At 48.1% G+C, this 23,596-nt stretch overlaps 1 protein-coding gene across 4 annotated transcripts; it reads left to right on the forward strand.

Moving 5' to 3' along the window:
* Window positions 1–451: 451 nt before the first annotated feature.
* Window positions 452–23,127, forward strand: tbc1d14 (TBC1 domain family, member 14). Of its 4 annotated transcripts, XM_062449317.1 has the most exons (15): window positions 452–571; window positions 884–1,051; window positions 3,201–3,996; window positions 10,189–10,312; window positions 15,991–16,118; window positions 16,799–16,881; window positions 17,592–17,709; window positions 17,941–18,047; window positions 18,150–18,230; window positions 18,597–18,691; window positions 18,880–18,951; window positions 19,140–19,268; window positions 19,601–19,710; window positions 20,271–20,529; window positions 21,129–23,127. In XM_062449317.1, the coding sequence occupies exons 2-15, from the start codon at window positions 1,000–1,002 to the stop codon at window positions 21,183–21,185; spliced, it is 2,211 nt and encodes a 736-aa protein (XP_062305301.1). In that variant the 5' UTR covers window positions 452–571; window positions 884–999; the 3' UTR covers window positions 21,186–23,127. The 4 variants fall into 4 exon arrangements, with proteins under 4 accessions (XP_062305301.1, XP_062305302.1, XP_062305303.1 ...); XM_062449318.1 differs by lacking the exons at window positions 452–571; window positions 884–1,051; window positions 3,201–3,996 and adding an exon at window positions 6,400–6,604; XM_062449319.1 differs by lacking the exons at window positions 452–571; window positions 884–1,051; window positions 3,201–3,996; window positions 10,189–10,312 and adding an exon at window positions 11,652–12,154.
* Window positions 23,128–23,596: the final 469 nt, after the last annotated feature.

Below are 23,596 nucleotides of genomic sequence, written 5' to 3' on the forward strand. Positions count from 1 at the left end.
CACTGTTTTGAAATAATATTCCCTTTTTAGGATTTTGAGATTAACTGATCTACCTGGGTCTACGTCAATGTCTCCAACAGAAATTCATAGAGGGCACGGTCATAGTATAGTGAGCTATTGGCCTTATAATTACTTCACAACATTTTTAGGCCAACAACAATTTGGTGCAGTAGTCTACCTCATAAAATGTTTGCTCACAGTGTTTTTTCCTGCAGGTACAGGCCTAAAAGTTTAGAGTTAGGTTAAATTTAGTCCTAAAGTAATTGGCATTAATAACTGCTTCTGTTTATTCATTAAAACATGAGTTGTCAAACTTTATCTCCATAGAATGTTTTCATTAATTGATTGTAAGAAAAGTTAACCACCGTATTAAAGACACAAAACTACCTTCGCTTTTTAGCATCAAGGTACACTACATTCAGGGCACAGCATGAAATAAGACGATTATTAATGCCTTCGGGGTTTATGAAGTGCCAATCTCAAATCTATGATGTAGTCTTTTCTTGGCTCGATTACATTGCACTCTTGTCGGTAACTTTGTTTTAAAATGGCGGCGGATACACTAAGACAGGTATGTTATTGTTCGGACTGTCAAACTTGTGAAATGCCTGTAATTTTATATGAACATGAAGAACGTGCTTTCTTAGTGTTGCGTTATGGCATTCGATCAAAACCGTCTCGCACATGGAATTTTGCTACGACAATAAAGGTATCAGAAAACAGGAATTATTTGAGACGTCAGCAAGCAAGCGATTGCCTGTAACTCAGGCGTCAAGTTCTCATGACAATTGCTGTACTTTCACGCCAGCGAATGTCACACCCACTTTGTTAGTTTTTCGAGTTGCCACCGGCGAATGAGATGTTTTGTCTTTGTACCTTCAAGATAATTTCCTACTATGTGCTGCGTTGAGGTCTGAGGTGAGGGTGGGTTGCAGCAGCGCATCTTCATGTACCGCTACTGGACACCTGCCGCGTAAGCGGCCCACCTGTAGCACCGACATGGCACACACAACCGAAGGGACCAAAGACCGGGCAGCAGGAAGCGAAAGTGGTATGTGACGATTTTTTATTTCCTTTTGTAAATAAAATTGAGAATAAAAAAGTGAATTCGAAAATATATGACAAAGATTCGGAGCAGCAGTTTCACTTCCTAAAAGGCAGTGTAGGGCCATGTCATATATTGAAGATAAAGGGTCCCTTCATCCTTTGTTTAACCTAATACGAAATTGTGGTTAGACAAGCTATGTGTGTCTGTGGGATGAAAGAACAGGATTTTCTTGTCTCTATTGTCACCACAAGGGTGCTTCAAGTATGAAATGGAAAAACAATATTTGGAATAGTAACATTTTAGATGTATGTGTTTGATCAGTCTGTCATCTGTTAATAGAGGATTGCTTCAGCACTTTTGTTCAATATAGCAATGTGAAGGGAGATCAAGATGAAAATAACTGACTTTATCTTCTGTGTGGTTGAAATTTTGGTTAAAGATAACACCTACAGGCTCTATAAAATCACTTTCGGTGCGGGCTTGTGATCAGTGAATAGCAGTGTCACCACAGCAACAGATGCTAATTATTTTCAGAGGGGCATTGGAGGTTTATATTCATAGGGAGACACGTGCCTCAGTTTGCACAGCAACAACCTGTGCCCCGCCTCCTGCACCCCTTGTTACCATGGACTGTCATGGGGCAAAGTCCAGCTGCAGACTCACATGACCACCTATGATCAGAGACTAAATCTACGGTTTTGGTTTGTGGGCTCAAGGAAAAATCTCAGTACTTCTTTAGTAGCTATGTTCAACTTTAAAGTGTGTCAAGGTCTGGACACATACCATGTGAATTGCACTTTAGGATACTTTTTTGGGGTATGATCCTTGTTTTTTCATCATTTTTCATTTGTTGAGCATGGTGGGGGTAAAATCGCCAAGGTTACGCCAGTGGCATTTTAATCTGCCGTCACGTGTTTACATACTCTATGAACCTCCCTTCAGCTCCTTGGGCAAGAAAGGAAAGTTCACAGAGAGTTGTTCATTTGGGCCTTCAGATCCAGCTTTCAGCAGCAGGTGGTGCAGTGAGGAAGCAGGATTAGTCAGTGCTCTCATCCTCTGGAACATAGCCCCACTGCACCTTCATGAACAGGGAATTCCCATGCATTATGAGACAAGAGCATGCACTCAAAGGGGCTCAAAGTTCAATATGTGCAGCAAAGGACTTTATAGAACAATAAAAGAAACAGCACAAACGTGTGTGTAAATACTGTACACATTTTAGAGATTTTGATACTTACATTTACATTTAGTCATTTAGCAGACACTCTTATCCAGAGCGACTTACAGTAAGTACAGGGACATTCCCCCGAGGCAAGTAGGGTGAAGTGCCTTGCCCAAGGACACAACGTCAGTTGGCATGACCGGGAATCGAACTGGCAACCTTCGGATTACTAGCCCGATTCCCTCACCGCTCAGCCACCTGACTTCTGACTTCTACTTTCTCCTCTGCTTTGCTTTCACCATTACTCCAATTTCTTGTCCAAACCGCTCACAGTGAGTCAACATAGAGCCTCGTCGACAGAGCCTGGTCTGTACAGTCCTCTTATCTGGTAACAGGCCTTGCATGCTTTCAGAAGGCCCTGTTCACATTACAGCGTCAGATCCAGTTTCAGCCTGGTGACCGTCGGATATCTTCTTTCGCCTCCCTCCACGTTCTCCTCCCTTCTCGCTTTTATCTGTCGTCCTGTGTCTGCCTGCCTGACTCGAAAGGGGATTGTTTAGCAGGAGGATGAAGAGGAGATGGAGGGAATGTTGCAGGACGAGTGGAGGAGGGAAAGGAGACGCGGATGCAGGAGGAGGGAAGCTTAAGTTTCAGGGTGCCACATTCTTTTAGGTCAGATGGATCTGACTGCATTCTCAAATAGGGCAACCTGACCTTAATCCGTGTCACTCTGTTTGGTGGTTGCCGTGTCACACTGAGAATGAGCATGCATAGTTACAGTGTGGTTGGGAACGCTCATTAGAATTGAAACCAATCTTTCAAAGGTAATGTTTAGTTTCGAAAGAAAAACCTTCGCAATCAGATGCATACATTTAGCTATTCCTATAGTTTTGTATGTATGTAGCCATGCTTTTCTTTTGGGAAAAATGTCCTTAAGAGCGTATTTAGTTTGTGTGTCCGATAAAGTCTAATGTTTGTATCCCTTTCCAGGGGTTTCTGGACAAGCCATTATGAAGAATGGCATGGTCAAAGACCAAGCCTCCACAGCTATGCCACCAGGCCCTGACCTCCAACCCCACAATTGCGAGCATAATCTACCCCCCCGACTGCCCCAATACACCTTGCCCAGCTCCAAGCCCTTATCCTCCAGCCCCAGATCCTGCAACAGCAGCCACCAGCCCAGCTACCTTCACCAGGACCAGGACCGCCACAGCCTGGCCTCCCAGGACTCTGGCATCCCCACCTTGGAGATCAATCACCCGGAGCACATTCACGCCCTTCCGCGCCCAGGAGACGGAAGCCTCACCCTGGTCTCCAGTCTCGACCAGAGCCCTGCCACCCTACCTCTGGACCCGTCTGGCGACAACAGCCTCAGGAAGTCCTCGACATTCCCTCGCAGCAGCTACGATTCGGTCCGCCTCTTCAGCCCCTCCCCCAGGACTGGGATGACCCTGAGGACGGGGGGCGCCGGGGGCGTTTTGGGGACTCTGAACCGCAGCGACGACATCTCCACGTGCAGCGTGTCGAGCCTGAGCACCGAGCTGTCCGCCACGCTCTCCGTCTCCAACGAAGACATCCTGGACTTCATGGTGACCTCCGACTCCAGCGCCATCGTCACGCTGGAGACGGACGAGGGCGCCGGGGCCCACTTCTCCGACGTGACGCTGACGTCGTCGCCGGGCGACTTCGGGGACCTGTGGAGCCCGAGGCGCAGGCCGCCGGGGTCAGGGGTCGAAGAGGACAGACGGCCCAAACGGCTGGGGCCGCTGGCAAGCTTCTTCAACAGGTAACTGGCCGTATCTAACCAGCCTATATCTACAGCCCGTTCAGTTATTCGTTCCACGGCTACTTTGTCCATGGAAAGCAACACAAAAGACGCCATTGCCTTAGATTGAACATTGAAAACCTCCTTCAAACAATCTATATATAAAGTATGGCATTTGATTTATTCAGCAGATGCCTGTATCCAAAGCACCAACCAGGTACTGCATATAGGCCCAGTTTCCCAGATATGGATTAAGCCTAGTCCTAAAGTGAGAGAGAAATTCTATGAAGATCTACATTGAAAAGATTTTTGGTTAACTGGATTAACTAGGCTTTGTGCGTCTTCATAAACATTGAGATAGTGCTACAGCAAATCGGAAATGCGACATGCAGAGATGTTTCTCCGGTGTCATTGTCCAACATAAGAATGGAGGAGATGTTGGCCTAGCGCTTAAGCATTTTAAAACTGAACATCCAATCTGAAATACCTGTGCCTTTTGTTTTCGATGGCACCCATATCACTGGGAAACCTGTTTAACCAATGTACCCACGCCTATACACACCCCATACATCTCAAGGGAACTTACATGTTGACTTGACAAACATATCTATCTCACACTCACAGTTCTGGTAATATTTAACCTGGTAATATTTAACTATTTAACCTCTTCTTCTTTTCTTTGTCTATGTAATTCTGGTTCCCTGCTTTAACTAACTCAAACATCCATGATGACACACTGTCTTGCAAACTGAATGCCTGCTGGTTCTGCTATTTCTAACATCTATGACAGTAGTGAGGAAATGGTGGAGACTGGAGTGTTAACAAAATTAAGTTGCACAGGGACTCATCTAGTCTGGACTTGTAGGACTTGCTTATAGTACAATATTGTCAAAGTGCTAAAGACAGATTGTGTTGTGCAAACCAGTGTCAGTTATATTTTTAGTTCTCAGGCAATTATCAAGTTAAGAAAAACAACCCACCGTGTAGTGCTTTCATAAAAGTTGCACAACCTTGCTCAGGAATGTCAGTAGTTGTGTTTGTGTGCGTTTGCACGGGTGGTGTTTATAGTCCATCCATCCTTGGAAGAGTAGAAGCCCTGCTGAAGCTTGGAACACCAAGGGAAAACCTTCAGGGAACCTTCCAGTGATTCAGTCCCATCACCAAGGGAAAACCTTCAGGGAACCTTCCAGTGATTCAGTCCCATCACCAAGGGAAAACCTTCAGGGAACCTTCCAGTGATTCAGTCCCATCACCAAGGGAAAACCTTCAGGGAACCTTCCAGTGGTTCAGTCCCATCACCAAGGGAAAACCTTCAGGGAACCTTCCAGTGGTTCAGTCCCATCACCAAGGGAAAACCTTCAGGGAACCTTCCAGTGATTCAGTCCCATCCTTCATGTCACACCTCATCCTGTGATAAGTTCTGGTCAGGGAATGGGAAGGACAGATAGACGGAGAGACCGAGGAAGAGACAGACATACTTAGTCCGCCCCATTCTGTTCACACTGGTTCATTTAATTAGGCTGGACTGTCTCTGTACCTGTTGGTTGCTAACTTGTACTGTAACCCAGTCAGTGTGTGCTTTTGTTGTCATGTAGCATATTCAATAAATACAGTTAGTCATTGTTTGAAAGTGCAATGGGGTATTGTTCTGGCAAAATTTGATTGGAGTACTGGAAAATATAAAGATGTTTTCATTTGTTCAGTGAAATGTCCTTCAAGTGTAGTGTAGTCTCCAATATGAGGAGAAGTTTCATTGCAATTTTATAGTTTTCACTTCCTTCCATGCATCCGCCTCCACTTACCCTGCACTTCTCCTTCTGGCAATCTTGTCGCCTTTCGTCTTGTTTTGTCAAATCAAAGCCACCTGCGCTCTGTGTTCAGACAGATGTACCACCCTGTCAGCCTCTTGTTTGAACAAGCACCGGGATAAGAAATCCCTGGTGCCATGAGTTGGTGACCTGACACTATCTTGCTGTTTCAGGACCTAGAATAAGAGTGTGACGTTTGCCCGAGGTTTGTTCAAGGTTTTTACTCATTTGTGAGCCCCTGGAAAGCACCTCCCTCTCCAGCTTCTTAACTTATCATAGCCTCTCTTGGTCTGCCTCGGTCTCTCTGGAAGTTACACGTTCTCTTTCCCCCCGCCTCATGCATACTTTCTCTCAGTTTGTGTTCGCATATGCTCTCTCTCTCTCTCTCTCTCTCTCTCTCTCTCTCTCTCTCTCTCTCTCTCTCTCTCTCTCTCTCTCTCTCTCTCTCTCTCTCTCTCTCTCTCTCTCTCTCTCTCTCTCTCTCTCTCTCTCTCTCTCTCTCTCTCTCTCTCTCTCTCTCTCTCTCTCTCTCTCTCTCTCTCTCTCTCTCATCTCTCTCTCTCTCTCTCTCTCTCTCTCTCTCTCTCTCTGTAACTCAGCTGGACTCCTTCACTCGGAGGCTTGTGGAGCTTGGTTCAGGAGCTTCTGTCACAGGACACGTTTCCTTCGCCTTGGTGGCCGTCTGTGTCTCTCTCTATCCCATTCTCTTGAGAAACTCTTGAGATTCATTTACAGGATCGAGTTCTTCTTTTTGTTTTGTCGTCCTGAAGAGTTTGTGTGGACAGGATGGCTGCCCCCTCGCTTCTGCTGTTCATTGACAGGTTTGTACTGTGTCACAGGCACGCCTGTGTCTGTTACATTGTAGATGGCTCTTATCAGTGCAGGTCTATGCAACTAAATACTTTCTGCTGGGCTAAACCGTAGATGGTATTGATGCCCTGCGATCTAAAGGGCTTGGTGATTCCAGTGTTCCTGCTGGTGTTCTAGATTGTTCACTGCTGGCCTGTAAACTGCTTTATGACGGTAATCTATTCTTAAGTGTTTTACTCCTGCTGGACAAGACGTTCCTGGTATTTTTTTGCAGCTGGAACATTTGTATATGTAATTTAGTCAGCTGTCACTTGTTGTTTGAGGGGAAAAGTCCTGTTAAACCTCCCAGTTAAACTGTATAGAAGTTTCCATGGTGATGGTTTAGGATGATGTGTGGTACAGATGAACCAACCCTTGTTTTGTAAGAAGACACTCAAGTATCCCCCAGAGATTCAACCTTTGTGTTTGAGAGGCTGCTGTGTCCAAGTCCACCTCTGTGGAGGTGGTTGCAGTCAGCAGTAATCAGCTGGCTTTCTCCTAGTTGAAACGGTACGACTCTGGCCCGTGGGGTTACTACAGTTTAACAGCACCTGTAAACACTGTCACCATCTGGTTTGTTTTTAATTCATGAGGCCTACCACTTGATTCTTAATCACTTCGATATGAAAAGGGCTAATCCAATCAGGATTTAAGCCAAGCTTTTAAGAAGCAACTTTTCTTCTGAATCAACAAGGCCCACACAGCTATTCTCATCATTGTAGCGATTGTTCATTGTTTTGGCCACAGCAGTTTTGTTGTCATAGCATACGCAGAGTTTTATGAATAGAAGGAAACCTGACATTAACCCACTCATCCAGCCTACCACTGCTAGTGCATACCCTTCAGCTGGCTTTGAGTGTTTGGAGTACTGGACAGCCTTGCATCTCTGTTTATAGCTTAACTGTGTGCTGTATAAGGAGTATGTTTGAACCCATGTGAGGAGTATATTCTAATCTTGTATGGCGTATACGATTAGACAAGAAGAGGTAAAGGGTTTCTAACAAACATTTTTAATTACAAACCACAGAAGCCATAAATTCTGGTTCTGAAAGGCTGACAAGATTAGCACAGAGTGCACAGATTGTAATTATATATTTTTTTTATTGACCTTGTGCTTGAGAACAAGCAGGCGTGCTCTCTTTGTTTGCTCTGCGGGCTACCTCCCACTAAAAGCCTGGTAATCACTCACCACAACACTGGAGAACATTACTGGAGGTGTGTTTCCTACTGGTTAACTTGCTGGGTTAGTGACAGAATAAACTTTTGGTAACGTAAGAGTTCAAAAGATTTTTCCTCAGGCACCTTGGTATCTTTCAGTGCAACTTTGCACGTAACACCATGTGACATAACATATTATGCCTAATTGGCTCATCAAATAACGTGTAGCTCCTTCCCACTGTTGTCGCCTCAAGCTTTTCATCACAACATCACAACAGCTTAGCACCTTGTTGACAAATTCACTTACAAATCCGTTTCATTCGCTGCTTTCCAGCATGGCAATAGTTGCGTGTCCCTGTAGCAAAATGGAAAACACGTGAATGTTTGAAACATGGAGGTAATACCTTCTGTGACCAAGGGGCTAGCACGCTGGGCGCCTCTCAATTAGTTTCCTCATTTCCAATAGAGGAAGGTTGGCATCTAACGTTTGAATTTGAATTTTACAATCAGCCATGTCATCGCTGCCTCTGGCAAACCCAGCCAGTACAGAACACAAGAGAAGAGACCGCTTGCTGTAGCTTTGCAGTGACACCAAAAGAGATGACCCCGTCATCCATCACAACAGGAGACAACTGAAGAATGTGTAGAAGTCCTTGGTGAAGACTTATGATCCAGTCTTAGGCACTCTCTCTACCTTAAAGCTCTCTGTAGGCCAGTTTGAGCACTCACCAAGAAGGTTTGTGAATTTGCAGGTTTAAAACCAGCAGTGTACATGTAATATATAATATATATATATTTTTTTTTCTTCCTCAAATCACCAGTCATTTCCACCCTCAAAATTCTGATTCTTTAGTCTAGTTGTCTATTGATCTGGCACTCATGTGGTGTGTGTGTGTGTGTTAGCTCAACCCCTCTGGTTGTGTTGTGCAGTGACCTGACAACAGGAGTCTCTCACCAGTGCCAGGAGGTCACTCAGAGACAGCTTCCTCAGGGATTAAGGTGTCAGGGGTCAAAGCAGTTGACCACACAAACACAGGCCCCCTGGGTCTCCATCATTATGCGTCTGACAGAGATTTGTCTCAACACAAACATATACACGCCCACTGCCACTGTTTATTAGCTGTTCTCTCACCACTACCAGGCTGGAGAGCCAACATCAGTTATTGGGTCTTGACAAATGGTCAACCTGCGTCCGTCTCATTTAAAAAGACTCGATTCAACAAATGGAACACTAACTCCTTTTTCATTGATTAGCAATGTCATTAGGCCTGTTAAAGCTAATCGACTGGCCAAGAAGCTTCACCGCTGCTATGCACCCTGGGGCTCCCCACCGGTGGTGGTAGAGGTTCAGCAGTTCTAACTCGATTGCAGCGTCTCTTTCACCAACCGTCTCTGGAGGAGGGGATCCCTCACTGAATTGCTCCTCCCACGGTTTCTTCCATTTTCTGGGAGTTTCTCCTTGTCTTCCTTGAGGGTTTAGGTTGGCTGAGGGGCAGTTCTATGGGCGTATGTTAAGCCCTCTGTGACATGCTTGCGTGTCAAAAGGGCTATACAAATACATTTTGATTTGATTTGGTCTATCGACGTAACCGCATCTCGACCGTATTTCTTAGCACTCTGGCCAAGCGGCACGCACCGAGACACGTGTACACCCACACAGAGGACCAGCTGGGAACGACCTGGCATGTCCACCAAACATTCTCCCCATCCGTTATGACACTTCTGTTCAATTATAAGTTGACCCCCTTAATTTGCCGCTGGGTATTCATGTCCTTTCACAGCTGGGCTCTATTCACCAGCTTCCAATTAGAGCTTCCCATTGTCTCTTTGTCAACACGCACTGGTCTTGTCGTCTGATGTCGATGCAGGAAAGATTCAGTGCGGGGGACAGACCCTCATTGAAACAGGCCAGCACATCATTAGCATTAGCTCTTAGCAGTTAGCTGTGAACAATGCTAAGTGCTAAACATATGGCTTCGAAATGTTTAGTTGCCTCGTGAGCGAATGTTTTTATGTTGCTAGGTGCCAAGTGTTTTAGCTAATGGTATACCAAGACATAATATGTATTTTATGTAATATAATACAACGAATGTGTGTAACATATATGTAGTCGTTTTCGATAACTGTTGCAGGTCTAGACTGAGGCCTAGCTGTTCGTTGTTATACTGTAGTTCTGGTCCTCAGTCTCTAGTTACTGCTACCTGGGTTGTTGGGGGAACTTGTGTATAAATGTGCTGATTTCCCTACACACCAGTGCAGACACACACACATTCAGGCTATTGTGGTTGCCTGGCCTCAGGTGACTGAATGCAGCTAGTGTGCTCTCAGCTGTTGACTGTGGTGTTTGACATCCTAATTTTCTTTCTTTATTCTCTCTATCCCTCCATTGTCCTCTCAGGAGTCTGTTTGCCAAGAAGGTGAAGGACACTCGGCCAGTAGACCAGAGGGACCCAGGCTGGAAGCTTTTTGGGAAAGTCCCTCCTCGGGAAGCTTCCTCCAAGGACCCTGGAAAAATCCAGAAGGTAAGATCAACAATACTAGGCAAGTAGAGCAAGAAAGTGGATGGAGCTGTCTACCATATATATACATTTCCTGCTTTGGATAAAGGGTCTACATGCCTGTGTGTTAACTAGTAGTTACAGGCGAGCAGAGTTCCTTTGAAGGATACAGATAAAAGAGTCTGTTTAATTAGAATAAACAGCAGAGCAAGGGAGGGCACTTAGAGGCCAGACTCGATAACCTTGCACTATCGTCAAAGCCATACTACTGGCATCAGCGATTGTCATTTATTTCCAAAACCACAATTCGAAGAAAGGCCATCATTCTGTCAACCAAGCACATTCATTGCCATGTACATTGCAAAGGCTTCAGGATGTTTGCAACACAAAGTTAACACACAGCACATGATTATTTTATATAGTATGACATTGGTGATATGTCGCTTATAGGAAACTGTGATTGTTCATTAAAGGCCTGGTTCATCTAGCCATACATATTCCCTCTCTGAGACATTATACCCCCAGAATCAGAATAAAGTTGAATCGCCAAGTAGTTTACACAACAATGAATTTACTTTGCTGTGCAGGTGCATAATACATTCAATGAATGCTGTCAACATCCCAAAGTGTAATAGAAAGACTATTTGGCTGCATGAAAATGCCTTTACGTCGGCAAAGGGTCATGAAGTGAGATGGTCTTAATTAAATCTCTGCATAGATAACCTACTCACACATGCAATGATTCAACCCACATCGTGGAGCCGGTCTCACAGCCTTCCAGATTAATGGCTCGAGCAAGATACCAAATTCTTGTAATTTTGCGAGCGTTGCACCTGTGGCTTAGCTTGTAGCCAACCCTGGAGACTCTCTGTGGAGACACAGGGGTAGCTGTAAGTTTGAATGTCACCTCGGGCAAAGTCACTGTCGACCTGCTGAATGTCCAATTCGGTACACAACATGGAATTCCAGTGTCTCCATTGAAACAATGTGTCTTGTGTGGTTTGCATATTCAGTTCAGACTGTTCCAGTGTAGCACCATTCCTGCAAGTTCAGAATGTTTGGTGGCCCCATTTCCCAACGGTACCTACTGTACCAGTCATGCTGGAGAGACACAACCCCCCCCTCCCCCCCCTTTCCCCCGAGGCTGAATTAACTCTGTTGAATAAAGACTACCATGACATCATCAGTTTTAATGAGTGAACGTTTACCACAAGCAGGCTGAGAAAGGCAGAGAGTGTTGGAGAGAAAGAGAGTGTGTGTGAGAGAGAGAGAGAGAGAGAGAGAGAGAGCGACAGACAATGTTGGTAGTAGGCTGCACACAGCAGACCCAAGGCAAGGCTTTCCGAACGCTGACAGAGTGGATTACAGTGGAGAGCAACGGCTCAGCCGCTGACTCCATATCCATTTATCTGGGCTCCATCACCATGGCTGGCAGGGTACTTGAGAGCACAGACCTCCTCTCATCCCGGCGGTGACTAATACTGCTCTGCTGTGCTGATTCGCTGACACACACGCACACTAGAGGGAGAGAGAGAGAGACCTGATCCGCTGTGCTCTGTACTGATGCAGGATTGCTCTGGGTAGCTTCATTATGCGTGCTGGGAGGGCGACCGAGTGAAGGAGAAGGAGACGGAGAGAGAGAGAGCGGTATCATGCTGCTGCATCAGCTCCACCTACCTGGGGTGTGTCCAAGCGACAGACCAGCTGTCCCCTTGCCCTCCTCCTCTTCCTCGTTGTCCTCTACGAGGGCTGTAGCAGGAGCAGCCATGACTGTGTTTGGAGTTTGAAAAACCTTCACCACCACCCCCTCCCCCCCCCCCCCCTCTCTGGTGGTCTGGGAGTCTGTACGGAACTGCAGCGTTCATGGTGAGTGAGCCACACTCATGGACATGTGCACTTTTGGACGTTAACGGTTCCATGCTTGTCTTGACGCGAGGGTGAGTGGGCGAGCTCCGCTGTCTACCTTCTCTGTCTCTCTCTCTTTCACTCTCTCTCTCTCTCTCTCTCTCTCTCTCACGAAACTGAGAGAAGGATGTAGCGAGGCTCACAGAATCAACCTCACTAAGGTCCTAGCTGTCATCCGTCATGGGAAGTTGTGTTTTTCATCTGTTTACAATAAGAAACAAGCCAGTCAGCATGTATCTTCATTCCTTAGCAACAAAGTCCTATTTGTAACGTGACACGGCCAATTAGAAGACACAATAGTCTTTCGTAAGTCCTGTTTTTTTGTTGTTGTGCAGACTCTTATTGATCAGGTTTCATCCACTTGTCCTCTGTGGATGTTTCACGACCCGTGAAAAGCCCTGAAATATTCAGTTGCGCTCAGCGCAGGTTGTCGGGGTCGTCAGATGTATGTCCGACCTTCTTTCATGCCCTCCGTCGGAAACCCCAGCGGGGGTTTCCTCTTTCCACCGCGGTTTCATAAAAGGCTCTGTCATGCACCCCTCGGTCGTGTAGTCTAGAGATATCGGCGTAACATAAAATCGACCAGATTGGTGAGGGGTGAAGAACAGCGTGAATGTACGACAAGGACAAGGGATTGAAAGACAATGAAGGGTCATTTTTATACAATGACTAAGGAGAAAGGGAGATGGTCGCCAACGGAAGGCAACATTGGAACGTTTCCAAACTTACTAGTGTGTATGCACCAATGTTCCCTACGTGAAGTATGTATAGCTATGCGCAGCTGTCACCTATACACCTTTTTCTTCCGGAAATGAACCGGGACAAAAAAATATAAAAATGTTAAACTGTGACAAACAGTGGAAGATGAAGAAGGCAGATCTTTCACAATTTCGTCACAGACGAAACAGGTTGAACGAAGGAATGGTAGGACAGAGTTTTTATTTTTGAATGTGGCATATGTTCTTCTGATTGGACGAGGTAGACGGTAGGATTATAATGAGTGGCGAGCAGAACGACCAATAGCAACGGAACACCACAATGAGTTCTGGTGGCATTTCCAGAGAGACAGAGGAGGGGAAACAGACATGCACACAGGACATGACCCAGGACAACCTGTGTCCACAACAGGAACGATCCCAAGTCAGACCAGGCATGGTTTTCTGCCCCACTCCTTGTTTGCCAGAGTTTCCCCAATCGTCTTCTCAGTTTTCTCCCACAAACTGTTATCTATAGTCATCTTGGCTTCTACGCTTTCTGACTCGCTCTGTTCTTGGTTATGGGAAGCCATAAGTGGTAATACCATATCATCTGTTAACCTAGCCTTTTCCTTGTCTGGGCTAGACTGCTGTTTTGTTCGTTAATGGTGAATGTTTTTTTGCCCTCTCCTCTGTTGACTGTTGCTCATTTGTATTGGTGTCTCTGTGAGTCTCAGTCCAGACTGGCCCTGCCTTTAGGGTAGGCTGTGTGTGTGTGTTGTCTCAAATTGGACAGGAGTGATGGCCAAATCCCTGGAAGGTCTGCGTTTTGTTTACACCAGCTGTCTAAGCCCCCTGCTGTCACACACACACACACACACTCTCTGGCCAACCCCACGTGGTGTTCTCACTGCCCCGCTCCCAGAGGAAAGAGGGAAAAAGGCACTTAGTTCTCTGACCCAAAAATGCCATTTCCAAAACACCTTGGCATGGCCTGTAGCAACATTCAATTGTTTTCCATTAGCCTACCCTGTGTAGCGTAGACCTGACTACAATGTCAACCTTTTATATTGATGGGGGAAGTTAGTTTTAATACCACCAGCTACTGTATATAGTTGCTCATATATTTAGATGAGAGAGGGAGACACACATAGCTCTTACATCACTACCAGGAAACAAAGAGCCAGCTTTAATGAGACACCTTGTGACAACACAGGTTCCTCTGGTGACAGGTAACCCTGGGATACCGTTGGTGCTCCAGGGGGGGAGGGGATGGGAGGGGGAGGGGGGGTGGGGCACTAAACCAGGAAATCTGATCCGTTTGCGTGATTACCTAGCCTAGCCACTGAAACCCACTCGCCGTCAGGTTTACCAAGTCAAGACAGCCACTTTTCCACAGGGGACAGGTCCGTGTTGGTTCAATGCGACTGCGAATGCTGGGAAGGGGATTTGCAGTGTTCAGTTGAGGGGATTGACCAGGCACCATCTGTTTTGTGTGATTAGTTTTTCTGTGAAACCCAATGGTGCTTACAGGAGGTAATACCCTGATCCTCTCGGTTTGGAGCCAGTGAGAGTGGATGTGACGATGCTTTTTGGTAGACAACGCCTTTCGGACAATCTCCTCCACGTTGCGTAGCCTACGTCAAAACATAGGCCTACGCGGTCAGTACACACACACACGCACGTACGCTCTTATTTATGCACACAAATGCATGCGCGCGCACTCGCACACTTACACACTCGCGTCACATCTTTCCGTCCGTCTGTCTTCCTGTACTTTGTTGCAGTTCACCTTGTCGGCAGCACCTGCAATGCTGCTGGAGAGGTGCAGTATTTCCCCCCCTCCCCTCCCTCTTATCCCAGCCACTTTGCCACTGTAGCTGGCAATGCTCCTTCCCAAACACTTCTTAGTTCCCCTCCCGTCTGCAGCAGAGCCTCCTCTGCGCTGGCTCAGTGCTCCCCCCCCCCCCCTTCCACGGGTCATGAGTCAGTGTCTGTCTGTCTAGAAGCTGACTGGGGGGGGGAAGGCCTCGGTTCAACTCGCCCGTGTCGTTGCTGTTTGGAGTACATGTGTAGGAACGCGCTCCACGGCGTCGAAAAGCCCAGCGCACCGGGAACCCGAAGGAGCTGTGAACGGATCTGAGGCGTCAGCAACAGCTTAGCGAGACCGTGCGTGCGTGCGTGCGAGCGCGTGTGCGCGCGCGTCTGACGAGTCAGGGAATCTGCAGTGTGAAGAGAACGTCCAACATAGTGCCACTTCCACCGTTGATCTGTGAGATGAGGGGAGATGAAAGGAGGAGACGGGGTGGGGGGGGAGATGGGGGGTGGGTAAGGACTTGAGTAAGGATGTCTCCATCCCACAGTGTCTCTCCTCTCTTTACATCCTTCATATCCATACATCATTCGCTCCGGTTCTCCCTCGTTCGCTCAGGCGACTTACACACTTTAAGGCCCCCCCCTCCCTCTCTGTGTCTCTCAGTCCAGTATGCTGCAGATTATGTCTGAGTCACTTCACTGGAGAAGGCCTCAGGATTTTCCATTCCTCCGTTACCCCCCCCCCCCCCCCCCCCCTCCCTGTTTTCCGGTGCAGTGGCCCTCCTTTGTCTGGGGTGGTGATAAGAGGGAGAGTGAGCGCGGGGAGCCTGCCACTTGTTCTCGCCTCCTCCCTCTCTAGTCCATTAAGATCCTCCTCCTCTCTGTCTCTCTCTCTGTCTCTCTCTCCCTCTCTGTCTCTCTCTCTCTGTCTCTCTCTCCCTCTCTGTCTGTCTCTCTCTCTGTCTCTCCCTCACTGTCTCTCTCTCATTATTAGAGACTAGACGCCAAGTCCCCCCCCCCCCCCCCCAGGACTGTGGGTCTGTCTGCTGGACGTATAAGAGGGGAATAATATGTGTGTGCATTTATTTGTGTGTGAATGATTTAATGTAATCATGGGTGCTGACGTAGGCATGGGTAGAGAGTGTGTGTGTGTGTGTGTGTGTGTGTGAGAGAGAGACAGAGAGAACTTGTGTGTGAGGGACAATGACCTGACCCTCCTCTCAGCACCCTATACTTGCTGTGTGTTGCGTATGTGTGCTCTTAAACGTGTGTGTGTTTCTGCTTCAGGAATATGAAACTAAGAGTGGCAGAGCTGGACCTGGCAGCCCCTCGTCTCCCAAGCAGCAGAGCGTGAGGAAGAACCTGGACTTCGAGCCCCTCTCCACCACCGCACTCATCCTGGAGGACCGCCCCGCGTAAGCACACAAACACACACACCCACACAATTATATATACAGTATGCACAAACACTCTGGCTTTCCCTCTTTGTCTCTCTGTCTCTCTCTTTATAAGTACAGTATCTCTCTTTCACTGTTATTTCAGGCCGGCGCCTGTTATCTGCAGGCTCTTATTTGTGGTGTGTGTAGGTAGGAGGAGACACATAAGAGAGGGGTTGCTAAAACCTGAATCTCCACACACACACACACACACACGCACACACACACTCTCTCTCTGTATCTCTATCTCTCTCCCTCTGTTCAACTGTTACTAGTTCAGGAGAATAACCAGTTCCATAAATCATGTGTGCTTCTGTGAGGAACCTGGAAGCAGAATAAACACCAAGGGTGAACGCAAAAAGACACTGAATATTTTGTGAAAGAGGGCATGGCAGTGTGTCTGTGCGTGTGTGTGTGTGTGGTTAGGGCAGAGCAACAGGGCACAGCTCATAATGAATCTACGGTCAAACCAAGGTCCTTCCTTCATCCTTCCTTCCATCTACCTTGTTTCAGTCTGTCAGCCAAAGCCCAGCCACCATGAATAATAGAAAACAGCGAGTTTGTAGACTGACACTACCTCTTCCCTGTGTGTGTGTGTGTGTGTGTGTGTGTGTGGGCGCATGTGTGTGTGTGTTTGTGTGTGTGTGTGTGTGTTGCAGTAATCTCCCAGCAAAGCCAGCAGAGGAGGCCCTGAAGCACAGACAGCAATATGAGGAGATGGTGGCGCAGGCCAAGAAGAGAGGTGCGCCCCTCTCCCCTGTCCACCAGGGGGAGCCGTCCACACTGACACTCCCGCAGGCCCCGCAACCAGTTAGATCCTAGGGGCCAAACCTCCCCTGCTATACCTGCTTCCTTCACATAAGCCCCCTTCATGTCATGTAACTGTCCGACATTCTTTTTTTTCCCTTCTTCTCGCTCTTTATCGCCACCCTCTCTTTTCCTCCGTCCCCGTCAATGATTCCTTCTCCTTTCTGTCGCCCCTTTCTTTCACTGTGTCCCCCCCCCCCCCGCATTCTGTACTCCCCCCCCACTATCCACCCCTTACCCTAACCCCACCGTTCACCCTCTCTCCCCCTACCTTTCTGCCGTTCCACCACCCTCCACTCTTACCCTCCCTCTCATCCCTCTCCTGTCCTCCCTCCCTCTCATCCCTCTCCTGTCCTCCCTCCCTGTCATCCCTCTCCTGTCCTCCCTCCCCCTGTCCTGTCCTCCCTCCCTCTCATCCCTCTCCTGTCCTCCCTCCCTCTCATCCCTCTCCTGTCCTCCCTCTCCTGTCCTCCCTCCCTCTCATCCCTCTCCTGTCCTCCCTCTCATCCCTCTCCTGTCCTCCCTCCCTCTCATCCCTCTCCTGTCCTCCCTCCCCCTCTCCTGTCCTCCCTCCCTCTCATCCCTCTCCTGTCCTCCCTCCCCCTGTCCTGTCCTGTCCTCCCTCCCTCCCCCTCCCCTGGGCAGAGCTCAAGGAGGCCCAGAAGAGGAGGAAGCAGCTGGAGGAGCGCTGCAGGCTGGAGGAGAACATCGGCAACGCTGCCCAGACCTGGAACCAGGAGATCCTGCCCAACTGGAGTACCATGTGAGTGCAGGCGCCCGGCCGCCATCCCCTCACCTGCTGATTGGTTGACTCTTGGATGTATTGATTCAGCCCTTTTCTAGCATTGGTTATCGTTCCACGCAACGTTTTTTTTCTCAGGCGTTTACATTTCTCTCCTCCGTTCCTCCTCTTCTCCCCCTTTCTGCTCCTCTGTCCTCCCCCTCCCCTCCGCTCCTCTCTCCTGCTTCCCTCCTCCTCTCCTCCGCCGCTCAGGTGTACCTCCAGGAGGGTGCGAGAGCTCTGGTGGCAGGGTGTCCCTCCCAGCGTCCGAGGGAAGGTCTGGAGCCTGGCGGTGGGCAACGAGCTCAACATCACCCACGGTGAGTGAGCACACACTCCCAACACAGAGACACACGCGCATAGAAACACAGGTGTGTGTGTGTGTGTGTGACGTGTCAGTGTATGCCGCTGTGTGTCGACAGAGCTGTACAACATCTGCCTGGCCCGGGCCAAGGAGAAGTGGAAGGCCATGCCCTCGGTCGCCCCGGAGACGGAGAGCGAAGGTAGATTGACACACTCTGGCACCCTTCCTTTCTGCTCTCTGTCACTCTTCCCTCCATGAGGGTGAAGACCTCCGTGAAGACCTCCTTCAAGTCAGAACATTAGAATTGGTTGATATGCCAGTGAGTCTGACTGAAGTGTTTTGCTCCACCTCCTCTCTCTCTCTCTCTCTCTCTCTCTCTCTCTCTCTCTCTCTCTCTCTCTCTCTCTCTCTCTCTCTCTCTCTCTCTCTCTCTCTCTCTCTCTCTCTCTCCTCTTTCTCTCATTTTTGTCTTTTGATCTTTCTCTCTCTCTCTCGCTCTATCCCTCCCTCTATATCTCTCCCCTCCCTCTCTATCCCTCCCCCCTCCCTCCCCACCTGTGTCTAGATGCAGGCCTGTCCCTAGCAGACAGAGAGGCCAGTCTGGAGCTCATCAAGCTGGATATCTCCAGAACATTCCCCCACCTCTGCATCTTCCAGCAGGTGAGGAAGACACACACACACACACACACACGAACACACAACAGCTACTTTCACATCAGTGACCACTCTGGATTGGGTTAGGTTGATGTGAGGGTTGGTATAATGGGTGGGTCTGGATGTGTGTTGGTGTTGCATGGTGTGTGTGTGCGCAGCCAAAATCAAATCTTCCCTTGCGCCTGTGTCTTCAGGGCGGTCCATACCACGACGTGTTGCACAGTATCCTGGGAGCATACACCTGCTACAGGCCAGATGTGGGCTATGTAAGTACACACACACACACACACACACACTAGTACACACTATCGCCCACATTGAAAACACGCAGCATCCATGCACGGATGCCGCTGCTCGCCCCCCAGACAACGGTAAATGTCCCTGTCGTCGCGTACACAAACGCGTGCCGCGGAGGCGCCGCCAGGCTAACGTGGCGGGCGTGTGTTGTGTTCAGGTGCAGGGCATGTCCTTCATCGCGGCCGTGTTGATCCTCAACATGGACACGGCCGACGCCTTCATCGCTTTCGCCAATCTGCTCAACAAGCCCTGTCAGATGGCCTTCTTCAGAGTGGACCACAGCCTTGTGAGTGGACGTGCAGCAGCGCAGCATGCCCTCCTCTTTAGGACCACAGACGCATCTCATACGTGCACACTCGTCTTTGATCCGTAGACACATCTTACGCACGCTTTCACACACGCACGCACTTTTAATCTCGTAGACATCTCATACACGCTCCATATACAGACACGTGCTTGCATCTTAGAGACACACACACACACACACACACACTACATCTTATCCACACGCCTCGAGTACAACTCGGTAAACTTGAGTACATGTTCGTATCTGATACAGTCATTTTAATCATTCTTTCTCTCTCCTTTCTTTATCTATTTCTCTCTCTCAATCTCTAGATGTTGACTTACTTTGCAGCATTTGAAGTTTTCTTTGAGGAAAACCTACCAAAGCTTTTTGCACATTTCAAGAAGAATAACTTGACTCCCGACATTTACTTAATAGACTGGTAAGGCTGTGCTCCTCCGTCGTCCCCCCCTCACCCCCCCTTCTCAAGTGAACCCGCACGCCTCCCCTGTTCATACCTGCCATGTGGTCGGGACCTTTTTAAAACGTCTGAACTCTGATCACTGGGTAGGCCTGTGTGTGCGTGAATGTTGGTGTGTAGTACTGTGGGGGTGGGGGGTGGTTGGGGGGGTGGGGGGGGGGCAACACAGAGCCGAGAGCCTGGGAGGATGCTTAACTGTGTCTGACAGAACCCTGTGTGATGGCGATAAGGCTGGCCACAGACTGCCTACTTATTCTACTGCCTGGCCCTGCTTAGTGACTCTGCACTTTCTAGATTAGCGTGAGCTAACCGGAACATGCTTGTAGTTCTTCCGCCTTTCTCATCTTTTCCTTAGTTGATGGGTAGTTCAGCCCTCATAAGGCCAACCTGACGTTCTCTTTCGTCCGTGTGTGTGTGTGTGTGTGTGTGTGTGTGTGTGTGTGTGTGTGTGTGTGTGTGTGTGTGTGTGTGTGTGTGTGTGTGTGTGTGTGTGTGTGTGTGTGAACCCGGCCCTCCTCCAGGATTTTCACCCTGTACAGCAAGTCTTTCCCCCTGGACCTGGCGTGCCGGGTGTGGGACGTGTTCTGCCGCGACGGGGACGAGTTCCTGTTCCGCACGGCGCTGGGCGTCCTGCGGCTCTACGAGGACGTGCTGACGGGCATGGACTTCATCCACGTGGCCCAGTTCCTCACCCGCCTGCCCGACACCATCCCCCCCCACCAGCTCTTCGCTCACATCGCCGCTGTCCACATGGTCAGCAAGAACAGGAAATGGGCTCAGGTGAGGGGGGGGGGGGGGGGGGTTCTTTGTCTTTTGTTGGTTTAGTCAAACGTACAACCGACCTTAAAAGGGTTCCGATTTCTGGGTTTGAGCATGAAGCAAGGCTTGAGCAGCATCACCACCACCTGTTTTGACACCTGTCCCTAAATAATGACCCGATAACATGTTAACACAAGCGTGTGTTAACCCTTGTGTTCTCTTCGGGTCATTCTGACCCATCAGTCATTGTGACCCACCGTCGTATTGCGACAACTTTACAGCATACAAAAACAAAGTGAAGCATTTTCTTTTAACCGTTGGGCTGTCTCAGACCCCCCACATTGCAAAGGTTAAAAGAAAATTATTTTTATTTGTTTTTGTATGGGGTAAAATTGGGTAAACACAACGATGATTCGTTATGAACCTTTGGGTCACGTGACCCGAAGGCAGCACAAGGGTTAAGGTTTAAGGAGAACCCTTTCTTATGGTACACCACGTTGTCGACATCTAGAAACCCATTTGAATCCTCCCCCCCCCACCCCTCCCTGTATGACAGGGCCTGTGTCCTTCCTCCTGTGATAGTTGTTCTCCCTGACCAAGTCCCTCTTCCCTCCGCTCAGGTTCTCCAGGTCTTACAGAAGGAGCAGGAGCGGAACAGTCCGGTTCTGAAGCGCTGAGTTCGCGGTTCGTTGACGAGAATCACACCCCTGAGACTGTGAGGCTCCAAAACAACTCCCCCCCCCCCCCCCCCCCCCTCTGCCCACCAAACACAGGGCTCTGGCTGGCTCACTGTGGGGGTGACTCCACCCCCCCCCCCCACCCCCCACACACACACAGCTCCTCCCTCGGGCCAAGCAGGCCATCTGTTCCTGGGTCTGGACCTGAGTCTTGATGACTGGACAGCTAGGACCCAGGGGCACCAGGGACGCTGCCCCCCCACCTCCCAATCCACGGAGCGGGGTCACAGACTGAGCAGGTACCCTGGAGGGTGGAGTCAAAGAGCCTGGCAAGGGGTGAATGGACTACAGGGGCTTATATCCAACATTTACCCACCACTTAAATGCTGTACCCGGCTACTCGGAAAAAAAAACAACTACCCCTCTGGTTTGGGGAGCATGTTGAGGGCTGGACAACGTACTGTGGCCTGTACCCTAACCTCCCGTGTCAGAGCCCCCTTAACGGGAAGTTCCCGTGTCTCTCTGTAATCGCTTTTTTATCTCTGTCTCGCTCACTGACTTTCTCCTTCTCAGTGGCTTTCTCCCTGTTTATGTCACTGTTTTCATGCCTTGAGGGTTGTTTTAATTGTGTCTGTCTCATTCCATGAAGTAAGGAAGGACCCACGGCTTGGGCTTTGGGAGCACAGTAGACTGACTTGAAAGGAGGCCGACTGGTTTGGAAGTGTCGCTCCTCCAGATGAAGATGCAAACACACTTTCAGGAGACAAGGTAACCTGAAGACTGTCTCTGTGTGTGTGTGTGTGTGTGTGTGTGTGTGTGTGTGTGTGTGTGTGTGTGTGTGTGTGTGTGTGTGTGTGTGTGTGTGTGTGTGTGTGTGTGTGTGTGTGTGTGTGGAAACCTATCGACACACACACACACAGTAGTACATGTATGTCTTAAAAAGCGCTGGAATGTTACTTTTAAAGAAAGGTCTAACCCTCTTCAAAGAGGGGGCATAAGCTGCCTGTAATATAGGGTTGACGATATACAGTATATGTCTGATGTATTTTAACTGGAACTGTGTAGGTTACTGTGTTTTATGTTCGGTTTGTGACCCGACTGTCCTCACTCCTGTTTTTAGTACCTTTTTTTGGGGCAAATTTGTCTCGTTTCCCACGTTTGTTTTTAATTTAAGCATTTTCCTAAAATGGCCGCTACGTTTTTTGTGTTTATCTGTAGAACACTGTATCTCTGAAAGTCTTATTTTTTCCTCTTTTAACCAAATGTGTTTGGCTACTGATGTCAATGTGCAATAGGAGACTCCGAAGAGGAAAGAACTGATTGTAGAATATATTGTATTATGTCCTCACACAAACACCTGTTCAGAGTGAATATGAATCTGCTTCGGTACTGTATTGTATCCTTTAAGGCATTTGCGAACTATCTGAATCTGAGCCTTTTACCTCATCCATGACTTCCTCTGTTTGAAATGAGAGCACGCTTCCTTGTTTTTGACGTGAGAGCCGAGAAGAGGTTCAAACCTGGTGTGTTCCGTGGTGTGTTCAAAATCGAGCTCTCATGTCAACTTAACAACTCTCGGCAGCGGAATCAGAATGTGTGGAGAAGTTGACCCTGACTTTAGTACAAGTATCCCTCAATCCCAGAAAACAATGTTAGTCATGTTCTTAAATGTTTGGCTGCTTTACACTGCCATGTGCAGAGTGTGTGTTGACCAGTGACATCAAAGACAATCCGCTAACTAAAACTATAGCATTTTGCCCAAATGCCCCTGCTACCCCTATTCACACACCTTTATGAAAATCACCATGGCAATTCTTCTTCTCATTATTATTTGTTGTCTTGCTACTCTCAAGTGTGCCCAATTCAGGATTTAAGTTTTAATGTGTGTGCCTGTGTTTTGTGTATATGTATTAAAGTGATATTTTGGAGGATAGAAAAAAGATTAACTGTGAGTTATTCTATGAATGTTACATAAAGAAGGGTGTGTATGTGGTGGGGGGGGGGTCTCTGTGTGTGTGTTCAACACACACACACTGGCGCAAGACACAAATTCACGGACGGGCATGCCATTGTTTTTGGGGGTCACAAATAAATAAATCTCATCATGTAACATTATCTTAATTAAATAAACCATTATCTTAAATGGTTTATTTTAACTTTAAAGTTACATTGTTGTCATGTGATATGTGGGACTTCACCTTCACATAGTTTCATAAATATTGTCTCTCTCAACTCCGCCAAACACTTGTTAATCTCAGGAAGATTCTCTTTAGTTTAGTTTGGTTAGATACAGAGTTATATATTATACAATGATAATCGGGGGGGGGGGGGGTCAGCTTCTTCTCCAGGGCGTAAAGTAATATTTACAATTACAGGTAAGAACGATATATAAATGTATCGACTCCTTACCT

Source organism: Osmerus eperlanus, chromosome 23 (assembly GCF_963692335.1).
Source record: "Osmerus eperlanus chromosome 23, fOsmEpe2.1, whole genome shotgun sequence".
NCBI classification, from domain to species: domain Eukaryota; kingdom Metazoa; phylum Chordata; class Actinopteri; order Osmeriformes; family Osmeridae; genus Osmerus; species Osmerus eperlanus.

What these genes read in the sequence shown, in the direction of transcription:
- tbc1d14 (XM_062449317.1), top strand. Translation starts at nt 1,000, where the DNA reads ATGGCACACACAACCGAAGGGACCAAAGACCGGGCAGCAGGAAGCGAA. An exon ending in ACCCTGGAAAAATCCAGAAG is followed by an intron (nt 10,313 to 15,990) that starts GTAAGATCAACA and finishes TTTCTGCTTCAG; the next exon opens with GAATATGAAACTAAGAGTGG. An exon ending in CGAGCTCAACATCACCCACG is followed by an intron (nt 18,048 to 18,149) that starts GTGAGTGAGCAC and finishes GTGTGTCGACAG; the next exon opens with AGCTGTACAACATCTGCCTG.